The 13,934-nt window shown below is 39.5% G+C and overlaps 2 protein-coding genes across 2 annotated transcripts in view; both read left to right on the plus strand.

The window, feature by feature from the left end:
* LOC139918286 (uncharacterized) overlaps window positions 1–13,934 on the plus strand; it is a 46,227-nt gene that overhangs the window by 21,666 nt on the left and 10,627 nt on the right. The gene's annotated exons all lie outside the window — the stretch shown is intronic.
* LOC139908951 (amine sulfotransferase-like) lies at window positions 388–10,038 on the plus strand. The gene is made up of 6 exons (XM_078284840.1): window positions 388–529; window positions 680–888; window positions 1,454–1,580; window positions 9,351–9,445; window positions 9,659–9,830; window positions 9,902–10,038. The coding sequence occupies exons 1-6, from the start codon at window positions 388–390 to the stop codon at window positions 10,033–10,035; spliced, it is 879 nt and encodes a 292-aa protein (XP_078140966.1). The 3' UTR covers window positions 10,036–10,038.

Genomic DNA, 13,934 nt, shown 5'->3' on the forward strand with positions numbered 1-13,934 from the left:
GGTCCGTCAGGAAAGGGACAGAATTACTGATGGATAGATTTCTTTTTTTTTTTTCAGTTTTGTAACGTCAACGTGTTACATGGAGGTGGGGCTAGGAATTGCAACAACACAATACCTCCTTGCAATTCCTACTGTTCGCTGATAGAGGTCGATATATGTCTTACTTAATGCTGCTTTAAATAACCATCAATGTTGGTGGCAGCAGTGTGTAGCCTACCCATATTTCAGATGTGAAGAAAAACAGGCACTGTACTGTTGACTACATGAGGAAATCAACGTTTCAAAATCCAGTTACTGTGCATGTGTGCAGTTAGATTTTCCGTTCCTCTTTGCGTTGCAGCTTCATATATGTAAATACTTTATCTTTTTGTCCGATTCAGAAGACCAATGGAGCAGATCACCGACTACCTTTGCAGGTATAAGAACTACAATTTTTTTCTTGGCCTCACCACTGCAGAATACATTGATTCACTCCAGAGCTTTGAGATCCGTGACAGTGACACATTCCTTGTCACTTATCCAAAGTCAGGTGAGTGAAACAATTCTTCAAATAGGCTATCCATCATTTGTTGCACTCGCAATTTTTGTCCTGGGTCCCCTCACTTTTATTAGGTTTTTTTTTTTAATATTCAGGGATCCCTTACAATGTTTTCAAAGCTTTTCATACATCCTGACACAGGCACCATATGGACTCAAAACATCATCATCTCCATCTCTGAGTTAGAGAAAGATCTTGTTGCTTATCCCAACAACTTGGAGCAGATGCCATGGCTGGAGTACACGGAGGGTCGTGAAGACTCCTTCTCTCTCCGACCTTCCCCGCGGCTTTTCACCTCTCACCTCACCCCGGCTCTCATGCCTCAAGGACTGAAGGACAAGAGGGCAAAGGTAACAGATTGCGATCTATAGCCTACTGTATCGCTGCCTTATCTACCCCGGTTCCTGGCTAATGCCGCACTATACGACGAGAAAGCACCGCCCGACTCCTTTCAGAAATCAGGCTTACTGTTGCTTTGGTTATCGGCTAACCTATACATTATAGATCATGACTTAACACCTTTTCTGAATCGTTAGGAGTCGCCTGTCAATTCGGTGTACATGCAGTCCACCAAACAGCACTTAATTGAGTAAGATTTTCACTTTTGTAACTGGTTTGAATTTTACGATTTCAAAAGTGGGCAGCAGCGAGCAGTGCGAAGTGAATCCTAAACATTTACATTTTATTGAAGTAACTGCTGTTTGGTGGATCACATGTATGCCGAATTTACCAGAAGACGCTGTCGATTCAGAAAAGATAACGTTATTGATTCAAGTTCTACGGTACGTTTGCCGAAAATCGACGCAGCGTTAAACAGACAGATATTTGAATGGAGTTTGGGGTGACTTTCTTTCCACATGTATCAGGCGTAGCTCTGAGCTGATTGTTTTTTTTTATTTGTTTTTTTTATGGCAGATTATCTATGTGATGCGGAACCCAAAGGACGTCGTCGTCTCCTATTTCCACTTCTGCAGCGTCTGTGCCCACATGGAGACCCCAAAGAGTTTTGAGGACTTTTTGGAGCACTATCTGGTGGGGAAGGGTAAGGTTAAGGTACCTCAGCTCTACATGATAGTCAGTTTACATTGTATGGGGGCACCGTGAAGTGATTGCTCTCCTCTAATCTCATCTGCTGTATATATTAGACAAGCACAATAAAAGAGTTGTTTATTTTCGATTTACCATGTAGAAATGGGAATTGTGTTGAGATATGCATACAAGAACAGTCTCGGTATTATGAGGAGCCGCATAGGCCATATTGCAAACTATGCTCCTATATACACATATGAAACACACACATACTACATTAGTCCCTCCAGGATTCCGCGGGAAAAAATCCCAAATTCCGAGGTAATTCTGCGGCTAGAAATAATTATTCTACGATATTCCACGGACATTAGGAAAAACAGCTATAAATGATCAGTTATTCTGAAAAATACATATTTATTCATCAATCCAGTTAAAACGGAAATGTAATAAATTCATAAAATAAACATGCTCCTTCTAAACTCCTACTGTGGAACTCTTGAAAAATAAGAGGGTTGAACCTCCACATGTGTAAACATTAATAAGATGGAATGAAAAAATGAACCACTGTAAAATAAATATATGGGAGCAGTGGCAGCAATGTGCAGCGTTCTCTTTCTTAAATACTTCAGCTCTGCTTCACTCCAGCAGCTGCTAAAAAGTTTATGGGACGCTTTCACAATATGTAAATGATCAAAAAGGGTGGAAGTACGGGGAGAACAGTAATGCAAATAACGTCCCGGTATTTCACGTTTATGAATGAGAAAACACCATGACGGTATCTGCCCTAACGTCACGCTAAACCTGCCGGTAAGTTTTATGAATGAGCCCCATAATGTAACGTTATGCAAATTAGGTCAAGAGATGACAGCTGACGAGGGGAAACTGAAACTAAAACTCACCTTTATAATCGAAGAGGGAACTTGTAGCCTTTTCTCTAGTTTAGATCCAGGAGTCAATAAAAATAGTCTTTGTCCTTCACCAATGTTAATTTTGGGCAGGTTGTGGAGCGATTTAGTGAAGGAGCTGGCAACAGGAAGTTGTAATACACCTGTTTCTCAATTCGGAAGCTGTTAACATGACAATGTGAAAAGGGCCTATACCCTAGTGATATCTAGTGGTAATTTTGAAAAAATCATGTTTTTGAGAGTGAATGCTGCTTTTTCCGCAGACGAACGCATATTCCGCGGGTGGACCTATTTTCCTTGGTAAATTCTGCGATCGCAGAATCGCGGAATCCTGGAGGGTCTAATACATATACTCTGTGTACTCACACACACACACACAGGTGAAACACTCACACATACACAAGTGAAACATTTGTACATTCATATGTGAAACACTCACACATAGCCTAGCCTACACATATACTCCTGTATATCCACACGCACACATATGAAACGCTTGCACATTACAAGTGAAACATTTATACATATGTATCTGAAACACTCACACACACACACGTGAAACACTTGCATATACATTGGTGAAACACTTGTACATAGCCTAGTACATATATGAAACTACTGCATATAACACCTCTGCATGCATACGTTAAACCCTTGTACATGAATGCGTAAATTAAAAGTATACATATATGTACAAGTATTTCATATATATGAGTGTTTCATATGCATGTGTGAGTTTCTCACATGTAGATGTATGAGTGATCTCAGTATAAACGGAAGGCATCTCAGTATAAACGGAAGGCGGAAGTAAAGCGCGCCCCCAGATGTATGGAGGGTTTTAAGGGCCGAAACAAAATATATAAATACAAATTATATAATTAAATGCTTAAATAAATGAATAAATATATAATTATATAATAAAATGCTTAAATCAATGAATAAATAAATAATTATATAATTGAATGCTTAATAAATATATAATTATATAATAAAATGCTTAAATAAATGAATAAATAAATAATTATGTGATTTAATGCTTAATTGTCACCATAAATAAATAAATCACAAATTAAATGAGACATTAAATATATAAATGTTAAATTTATTTGTGTATTTATTTATTTATTTATTCATTTATATATGTATTTATATATTTACACATTTGTATATTTATTTATTCATTCGTATATTAATTAATTAATTAATTTATTCATTTATTAACACATTTATTTATCTATTTCTAATTTTATTTATTTATTTATATATACTTTCATTTATCCATAGTGTAACTTGCTGCAGCAAAATAAATAAATCTGTCAACTTCATCCATCAAAAGTCAGGGGCGGGTTAAAGCCTCTGATTGGTGAATGAACAGTATTACAGACCCAGCAGGCTCAACCAGTCAATCAAGCTCTCTTTGATCGAGCTATGAGTTTGCACTGTGAAGCTATTACAATCCAGCAGATGGCGGTAATGCAACACTTATGGATGCCAACCGCCATAAAACTCAACAGAAGAAGATCGAGCTGTGAACGTATCATGCAAGATTTCATTAAAGGTCCCATATTATGCTCTTTTTAGCTGTTTAAAACATTTCTCAGTGGTCTTTAAAACAAGGTTATGAATTCTGTTGCAAAAAAACACACAAATCCAGGCTCTGTGGAGCCTCTCCATCCTCTCAGTTTCTCCCCTCATTAACTATGCGCTGTTCTGAGTGGGCGGGGATGCTCTGATAATGAGGCGCTGCTCTGACTGGCCACCTGATTGGCTGGGTGAGGGGGGAGGGTGCAGACGCGGAAAAACTCCAAAACCAACATGGCAGCTCCTTGTAGAAGAAAACTCCGTGACAGAACATGTAAAACTGTACATTTTTGAGGCGGAATCTGTCAACCGAACAAGAGGAGGCAGCTGCCGAAGTTTTACAGACACGGTTACAGCAGGATGTCTCTGAATGGTAGGTTGAAATTTCACTGTTTTCGTACTTTCTCACCGCGTGTGTGTATGTGGTTGCGTCGGCTATGTGGTCTTTCTGGATAGCCATAGCGGACAAATTTATATCCCATAAAAACGATATCTAACGTTGCCTGCCGGAGTGTCTCGCACGGTAACTATACCGTATGGTTTGTTTGATTCATTTTTAGCCTGATGTTCACCGGTGCCTGTGGTTTGAGGTTGTCTAGTAAGCTCGTCAACACAGTAGGTGTCGGTAGCTTTTTGCTGGCTACTTGGATAGCTGCTGTATTGTTATTCCATGAAATGTCTTACAATTGCCGTTGTACTGGCCAGCGATAGGAAACAAATCCACACCAGACATTATGTAGTTATTACATTCAATTACATCAAATTGATGTGAAGACGCAAAAGAAGAACTCTTCTTCAGGGGATACAAATACTGTCACGACACCGGCAAACATATGGTTATGTCCCATGCTATCTACCATTTGGACATACGACTGTCATAATTTATGCCATTGTTATTCAGCTACAGCTCAACCGTTTTAGAGCTGTAGCTGAAATATTCAAAAACTGCATCTCATGTAGGCCTGCTGGTCATTCCCCCTGTGCATATCTTACCTCTTTTAGAGTTGACACCTTTATTGTTTATGTCGTATGTTACATTAGTTTGTACAGTACTCACATCTACTCTAAATTGTCTGTGCTAAATGATAAACATATAATATAAACGTCATTGTCAGTGTAATGTTCTTATAAAGCTAGCAAAATTCAATAACAGTTACCCTGTCTCATTCCTTAGGTTACCAGAAGAATGAATCAGCTTCAGGATCCACCTACATGCATGTTGATCATCCTGGTCTGGAGCCTGTATGTTTGAATGTGTTCTCACTACAGAATGCAATGAACATTTATAAAGCAGACTATGGGCCCTTACAGCTTAGAGGTATAGAGCAGTAAGTTTCTTTTAGGCATTCTGTGCATTCATTGATTTGCCAAATAATATGGCCAACATGTGACTTTGGATAATACTGTACATGACAATACATTTGAGTAAAATAACTGTGTGTTGTTATACTTTAATACACATCCATGTAGAGAAACAACTGTAGCACACCTAAAAGTCTTTTAATGACAGGGGCATAGGACAAACGTTACTGAAAAAGTAATATAATCCCACACACACTGTCTACACTTGCATGGTGCTTTATTACATTTCAGTCATTGATTATCTACCAGAATAATCAGGAAGGCTAAAAATATCACCATAGATCCCTCTCATCCGGCATATTACCTCTTTCATCTCCTCCCATCAGGTAGAAGATACAGGAGCATTAAGTGTAGAACATCTCGCTTCAGGGATAGCACCTACCTCTAAGCCATCAGGCATGTGAACTTGCACTGATTATCTCTAAATGCACTTAACCTAGCACTTTAACACGGTATGCACTTTACTTTAGTTTTTGCTGGATAACGTACTGTTTTCTGGGTATTGTGCCGTAAATGTAAATTCTGTGTGTTGTATATTGCTGTTTACTGTTTTACTGTGTATATTGTGTGCTGCTATTGCTTTGTTGTTGTAGGAGAGTGAACCAAGACAAATTCCTATCAATTATGTTGACATGGCAATAAAATTATTGAATCTTGAATCTTGAAATGTAATAAAGCACCATGTAAGTGTAGACAGTGTGTGTGGGATTATATATTTTTTTCCCTTTACACACCCATGTAAATTAAACGTGAAACCAAAAAGTAACCACAGCACTGACTGTTCATACAGAATAAAATTATTTTATTATAGAAAAGGCATTAAAAAGGCACATGTAGAAACATAATACTGCTTGTGCAGGACCATAATGGGGTGCTGTTATGTTACAAAATCTACATCTGTGAGTTTACACAGGGGAGTGTTCCACTGTAGCAGTTACTACAGTGTAATAAAGTAGTGCAGTATGAATCACAAAAATATTTATAATTTTGTATAATTTGATGTTTTTAGTTATCTGTTATGTATTCGTGGAACACACCCAACTACAACCTGATCTCATGCCAGATAACCAAAACAACAAAAGAAGAGACTACCGTATTTCCTCTAATAGTGGCTGGTAGTCAATTAAAAGCCGGGTCTCCGATAATGGCCGGGGCCGTGGTCGACACGAACAAATAAAGGCCGGCCTCAAATACAGGCCGGGGGAAAAAACAAAGGAAACAAGACTAGTTCAAAACCTAGTACATGGCTGGACCGTGTCCGTCTCCTCTCTCCACCGCTGCCTCTCCACCGCGCCCACGGCCCGCACTGATCCTCCCGATCCAAGCCCCGGACACCCGGTGACCCGTCTCAGCCAGATCACCGGGAACACATCGGCGCCCAGGTTCAGTTAGCTTCAGTTAGCTTCAGCTTACATGCAAACAACGGTGGATACCGGTAAACTCCTGCTGCCTGTTTGTAACTGTAGTTTGTAGTAACGTACAAGTGCCACAAGATGGCTCGGCCGGCGGAAGTCTCTGGAGCATGCCGTCGTCGATTACCGTAATTATCGTAATGCATTGCAGTAACAAAAAAACGTCTATCTAACGTACCCCAACAGAAGCAGATCAGAAAACAAGGAGGCTTCGTACTAAAATATGAGCAAATATACTTATCAAACAGAGGGAATTAGAAATAAAGGCCTGTCTCTAATATAAGCCTGCTTCCTGCTGCCTCAGTGTCTAGCCTACAGATCCTTTGTCAGCTAGTGCTGGGGCTTTCTAGGTCGCAGGGTCAGAGTAGTGATACCAGTGTGTGTGGTGCTGTGCATACACCGTGAGCTCCCTGATGCTGCCAGCTACTTCGGGTTCAGACTGCCTCTTGATTGAACCGAGACACGTAGCTGCAATGACGTCCTCCTTGGCTGGCCTGTCAGACTGGGCGCACAGGTCTTCTGGGATGGGGATCTTCAAAACCTGGCTCACATGAGGTGCAGGGTCCTGGAACACGTGATCAAAGATGAGGTCCATCAACTCATCGACGTAATCTGTGGAGTAACAGAAACACAGAAATTATCAGTTCCATTACAAGAGTGTACATCACATACTAGTGTGTAGCAAATTTGCAATTTTCATTTATAGATTACTTTATACTATAGTTTATACTTTATAACATTTGTATATTTATTGAATTTTCATATTTACAAAGTTTTGTGTGTGCAATAAAAATGTGTGTTGGTAAACATACTGAAAGTTGGCTCAGGGGGTCGGCTAAGCAGACCCAGGGTCCTCCTCATCCTCTTCCTCCGTTAGGTCAAGACGGGTCTCCTGGATGGTCTCTTGATAGGTGGGGAGGTCAGGCTAGGTTGTGGAGGAACAAAGGGGACAGCTGAAGAGCCAACTCTGAAATCTCTGCAATCCAAAACTACATTACCACAAACTACAGCCTCAATAATTACTATGTAGTTGAAACACAGTCTCAAGGAAAATAAGACATTATAACCTCCAGAGAGGTAGTATTTCTTGTAGTGTCGTTGTTCAGGTTTTCTAGGTTGCCACAACCCCAGCTGATTACAAGACTAGACTTACCAGACTAGGTGCAAAGACAGAACGTGCAATGTTACATCTCATCAGCCAGTAATTCCCTTCCATTCATTTGGCGTTAGAAGTGAAATATTCATGGTGACAAGAGTCCCTGACTCGACAAAGTACTTTTCGAGTTTTGCCACGTTACAGTTGCGGTTGTCTCGTGTAAGGAGATGTGTCCGCAAAGTGAGCCAGAGGAGCTAACCTTAGCTAGCACTAGCGCTAACGCTACATTAGCTTGCTGCAAGTGGCACTAGCCCCTAACCTTAATTATAGTACGTGCGTCCTAACGGCACCGGGTTAATGAGACGAGGTGCTCGTCTTGGCCGGCTGAGGTAACGTTAGCCTACAGCCGACTCTAGCTGCACGTTTTTGTCCCTATTGCTAACTGTTGTCGTTGTGGCCAACAGGCTTCCTCGTATTCACAGGCCCACATCAAAGGTCCGTGTACCATCGGATAATCCGTAATTCATTTGTAATTTAAAAACGAAAAAAACGTAAATCTGTTAGGTCCGTGTCACATGGTTTTTTCGCGAAACATTGCAAAAAGCCCAAAATAGATGAAACAAACACACCAGACTGCCTACAGAGCTAAGAGGTTATTTTATTTTGCAATTTCCACAAACAGTTACAGTGGAATGACTCGACTTTAATACTGTTAGAGAGGACATCAGAAACAGCAATCTTTAGGATTTATCTGATAACCCATTGGCAAAATAAAACTTACAACAGGTCAAACATGAGGAAAAAGTACAATGCAAACTGATGTCAGCATTATGTTCATAACAGAACACAGAAAGAACATGAAAGAAAACGCGTATACGGTATGTATCTTTCAGGACCTTCGCCTCGCTCAGAGGCCGTCCTTATCATAATTACACTACTTTAGGCGCAACGAAATTCAGACGGCGGCTTGCTTGACCATGGTTTCGCACTCGGCGGCTCACGTTACCGCAGTATGCATTTTGCCTCCACCTGTGTCTCAACTCCTTTTATGTTTATTGGCAGTTGGTGTGCCACTGCCACCTTGTGGTAGCAACTTCCGGTTAAAGTATGGTGCCTTCCGGATACATACATACTCAACCACACACATACATACATAGTTATGCACACACATATATACATACTCAAGCACAAACATAAATACATTCTGACACACACACACGTACATACATTCTCACACTCATATACATAGATACTTACATGTGTATGTATATATGCATGTATATGCATGTATATATGTATGTATATGCATGAGAGTATGCATGTATGTGCAAGTGCTTAGTACCGGTATATATGTATGTGCAAGTGCAAGTATTCAATTTTGGCCTAGGCGGCTTCTCATAATACATGCATGTCATGTCATTATACAGTTGGTGCAGCATCCTGGTTTGATCACATCAGAGAGTGGCATGCTAAGAGAGACCAGTACAACATCCTTTTCCTGAAATATGAGGACATGATTTTGGTAAGATTTAGCTTGGCAGGACTCATGGTTTCCAGTATTTACCATGAAGAGTCCGGGCGAGGCAGGCGTTTCAAATCCATTTGATGCTTTGTAGTGAAGTGAAAGGGCCATGGTCATTTACCAGAGGTAGTAATCATCAAAAGAGTCATTTCTTGGTCAGTGTTGTAAAAAGATTGCGTTTGCTTCTCTACTAGCCTTTTGTTTCTCTTTCAGGATCTGAAGACAGCAGTGATTAAGATGTGCAATTTCTTAGGGAAAGACCTGAGTGAGGCAGCCATAGATCAAGTTGTTGAGAAATGTACATTCAAGAACATGAAGAAAGACCCGAAGGCCAATTACAAGTTCCTGCCACCAGATAAGTTGAATGGAGACTTCATGCGCAAAGGTAATGTAACCTCTTAACTGCAGGTACATATTAACAGATATGAGGTGTAACATTTTATTTTTTTATTGCAGGTAAGATCGGTGACTGGAAGAACTCCTTTACCGTGGCCCAGAGCAAGAGTTTCAATCAGATCTTTCAGGAGCGAATGGCCGATATGGATTTGAAGATCATCTGGGACACTGCAGAGCTGCCACAGCAACACTGATGATGTGTACAGAATTTTTCTGAATCCTAGAAACTTGCAACACTGACACTTTACGTCTACATATGTCTTAAACCTGCAATAAGCGATTTCAGACCCTGTAACCAATCCTGAAACTACCGTGTGCTACGTGGAGATTTCCGTGAGACGTAATAATATGAACAAACAGCCACACACGCAAACCAGCTGTGTTGTTGTTTTCACCTCTTTCCTAAAGCTTATTGTCAAAGTCGGCCCGAGAAAAGGTGAATCGATAAAGCGAGCGAGTAAACGTTTTCAACTAGTAAACTTGCTACCTGCCTCTTCACTTGTCATTGTGGGACATGTAACCTTCAGTGGGAGAAAAATCTGGCAAAGTGAGACTGGTAACCGGCAATATTTCTCTGTAGGTATGTTTATTTTAGCCATTAGCCTTTTTGTAACCGTTTGTCCCTTAAGGGCTGCCATCACCCAGTAGCTTTGCTGTGTGTTTACAAAATGTGTTGCGGTTGCTGTCACCCTCTAGTGGTCAGAAAAAATTGCTTAGTGTAGCTTTAAGCTGTTCATGTGTATCGTAAAGATAACCAGTGAAATTATGTTTTCTAACTCATTTTCTGACTCATGTATAGGAGAAATCAGCATACAAGGGCAGAGAACACTAATAAAAGCAAGTTATTGAATGTCAAAAGGAGTTATGGTGTGTTTCTATGTGTGTGGTGCAGTCCACTTTGGTCACTAGAGCCGTCTCCACACCTCAATTCTCTTCATCTAGAAAAAGAATGGAATCAGTCTATCAGTAAACAGAACAGGGTTAACCTAAAAATACAGCCATCCAAACAAGGAAAATTATTCAAGGGATGCAGGGACCTTTTCCAATTTGAAGTTCTTTCACCTCAGACACTTTTCTGACAGTGGAAAAAGGCTTCATATAGAACCTCTAGGTGATTTAGAATAGAATATTTTATTATCCCACAGGGAAATTTGTTTTGTGATAGTAGGCATTGGCATACGAGCCTGTCCTCCCATGGGTTGGAGGACTTGTTGTGGCATACACATACGTATACAACATGACACAAAGGATCAAGACATGGACATTCAAGACATGACATGTAAAACATTAAGGGTTTATTTGCACTTCTGGCGACATTTTGTCACTTCCATCTGTAAATCTATTACTGAGCAGCTGGTTGACAAAAGCTTTGTCTCGTTTTGTTTGATTAGATAATGGCACCATTTAGAGCCTAAAGTTTATACAAAGCTAAGGTACATTTATCTGGAGAAGCTAACTAACGTTGCCTTCTGTAAAGAGTAGCCCAATGCCAATTTCACTTTTGTTCACAGCTTCAGATAATGAATACAAACCACCGAGTAGCGCTTCTGGACTCTACCAAATTACTGCCAAATTACAATATTTATGTCTCCATTTGTACACGGTTTGGGCACCATGGACAGCGCCAGATTTTAGACTTTGGCACCATAACCGAGCAGGCTGTGGTTTAATGATGTCGATGGTGCTGAATTGTTTATATGCCTTGAGGTGATATAGTCTAGGGTTACACTGCCACCTACCGGCATAATATATTATGCAGTCAGGCATTACAGCATACCACAACATTAACAAGATTATAATGTGCTGAATTATTAGACATAGGCTATGGACTGACAAGATAATATTATTTGATCAATGTGAAAAATTATCGATCATATGTCACTAAACCAGTTTAGAGGGAACATTGGTCCCGATGCTCTCTGATGGGATTTTTCTTATTTCGCTTAAAATTAGATTTAAGGCGATTTGCTTGATGTTTGGTCTCTAGAATAATAAATACTAGCTACGTCAAATTTGGACTCACTCAGGCTGAGATATGGCAAATGCAACACCCGTCCATGAAGTGACGCCCGTGGCTGTGCTTAATATTCTACTGCCTATATTCCAGTAGGCACAGTCTGACAGCCACTTCATGACAATAGCAGCTTGCATACATTCAATAAACAGCCGCACATGGAATGGCTATATTGAATGCCTACTTTTGATTTAATGCAACAACTTTGAGTTTGACACAGCACCTATTTCCTGTTATAGTAAAATCCCATTGGGAAAGCATAACCATAGATTACACCACAGAGAAAAGAGAATGGTGCTGTGCAGTAAAATGTATGTCGCCCTTTTAGTTAAAAATCCCAAATATTATGGTATTTTTCATCATCATTATGACAACAATTATTAATCTGAATTCTTGCTTATTGGTTTTGACTTAGCCTAATACAAATAAATTAGTTTGAATCTATATTTTTACATTTAACTGTCTTTTATTTTGAGGGCTAAACTACAGACATTTGAAAAGATAGCGAAGCAGGAAAGTTTACCATGCAGAGAACAAACTTGACTTTTAGTTTGCCTATAGAGTGGGGAGAGGTGTAGAAGATGCGGCAGTAACACTTCTAAACGAGGACTGCAAGCAGTCATGGACGGGGTCGGCAGATGCCGCGTAAGAGGAAAAAGAGAGTTACAACAAAGAAATCACATTTACCCAGCATCACCCAGGACTCAAACTCACAACCTTTGGCATCAAGGGCAAGTCATGAAGTTGTTGAGCTAGTGGTTTGAAGAGACGAGGCGTCACACTATGACTGAGGCAACCAGCAGGGTGCATGATAAGATCTGTCCATCCATATTAAGGCAGATTTCAAACTAGTGTCAAATATTCTGTTTTCAAGATAAAATTCTGAGAATTTGCGTACTTTATCTAGACATAGAGATATCTGTAATTTATTTGTGAATGCTCCATAAGCGAAAAACTGATGTTTAAAGATGCTCTTTTTTCCATTGACTACAATGGTTTCCATAAAGGCAGAATTCAGATAATTAAAAAAAAAAAAATCTGTTTTGGAGTTAGAAGTCTCTAATTTTGTAAGTTTCATCTACCAAGATAGGAAAATATTTTCTATTTTTTACATGAAGATTGGACATCGAGTAAGCAGCAATTTACCGTGGCTGTGTACAGTACCATTTACAGTCAGACATTTTGATGAGCTGTGGGCTCAATTTTTTAATTAAATGAAAAACCCCACAATAGTTTTATTTGGGCAGGTCTAATGATGGTCTGTAGTGATTTTCATCTCATTTGTGCAAAGTATGTGGGACTAGTTAGATTTAATTAGTTTTACAGTTTTTAATAAAAACAAAGTGGTGGACTTCATAATTTAGTATAGGTACCAGTGTATGAAATTTGTCTTCTTTGGGTCGATAACCTCAGAAAATTACAGAGCTGAAGCATGTATTGTTGATTTTTTATGATTTTTTTTTAAAGTTTTTTTTTAATAGCTGTTCACTATAACAGGTTTCTTGATATATTGCGCTTTTTTTTCTCCATAGGAAATTAAAAGGTATCCTGACTCCCTCACTGCCATAAGTTTGCATTTCTTTATATTTTTAAAAAGACCAGAAGCTTTGAAGAAAACGTGTATTACTTCAAGAGCAAGAAGAACCTGAGAAGAGTCCTTGTAGTAGTATAGTATAGTAGTGTAGTATAGTAGTGTAGTATCATCTGCTAACTGGCTGATGATGATTTCTCTTTCAGCAACTGTAATACCTTGTAGACTGCTTGATTTAATGTGACAAGATAAAAGCTGGGTGGTGAGTAGGAAAATATAAGCAGAGATTGGGCAACCCTGCCGGATGCCACGTTTTAAATCGAATGAGGAATTGCCAGATTTTAATCTGATTGAACTACTACTGTTAGTATGTAAAGTTTGTACAACTTTACAAAAATAGTCTCCTAAACCAAATTTTATATGTTCATAAACATGTTAAATGTAAGTTTTCAGGCTTTCAGTTTTTCGTGGCCTCATTCAAATGAATGGAAAGTAAAAATCCAAACGCTACAAACTCGTCCAGCTGCATCCGATCTTGGTGAGTAGTT

Source organism: Centroberyx gerrardi, chromosome 7 (assembly GCF_048128805.1).
Source record: "Centroberyx gerrardi isolate f3 chromosome 7, fCenGer3.hap1.cur.20231027, whole genome shotgun sequence".
NCBI lineage: Eukaryota > Metazoa > Chordata > Actinopteri > Beryciformes > Berycidae > Centroberyx > Centroberyx gerrardi.

Bases quoted from the DNA above. Each gene is read 5' to 3' on its own strand.
- LOC139908951 (XM_078284840.1), top strand. From the start codon at position 388: ATGGAGCAGATCACCGACTACCTTTGCAGGTATAAGAACTACAATTTT. The intron at 9,446-9,658 runs GTAAGATTTAGC...TTTCTCTTTCAG, and splicing joins AATATGAGGACATGATTTTG to GATCTGAAGACAGCAGTGAT. The intron at 9,831-9,901 runs GTAATGTAACCT...TTTTTATTGCAG, and splicing joins TGGAGACTTCATGCGCAAAG to GTAAGATCGGTGACTGGAAG.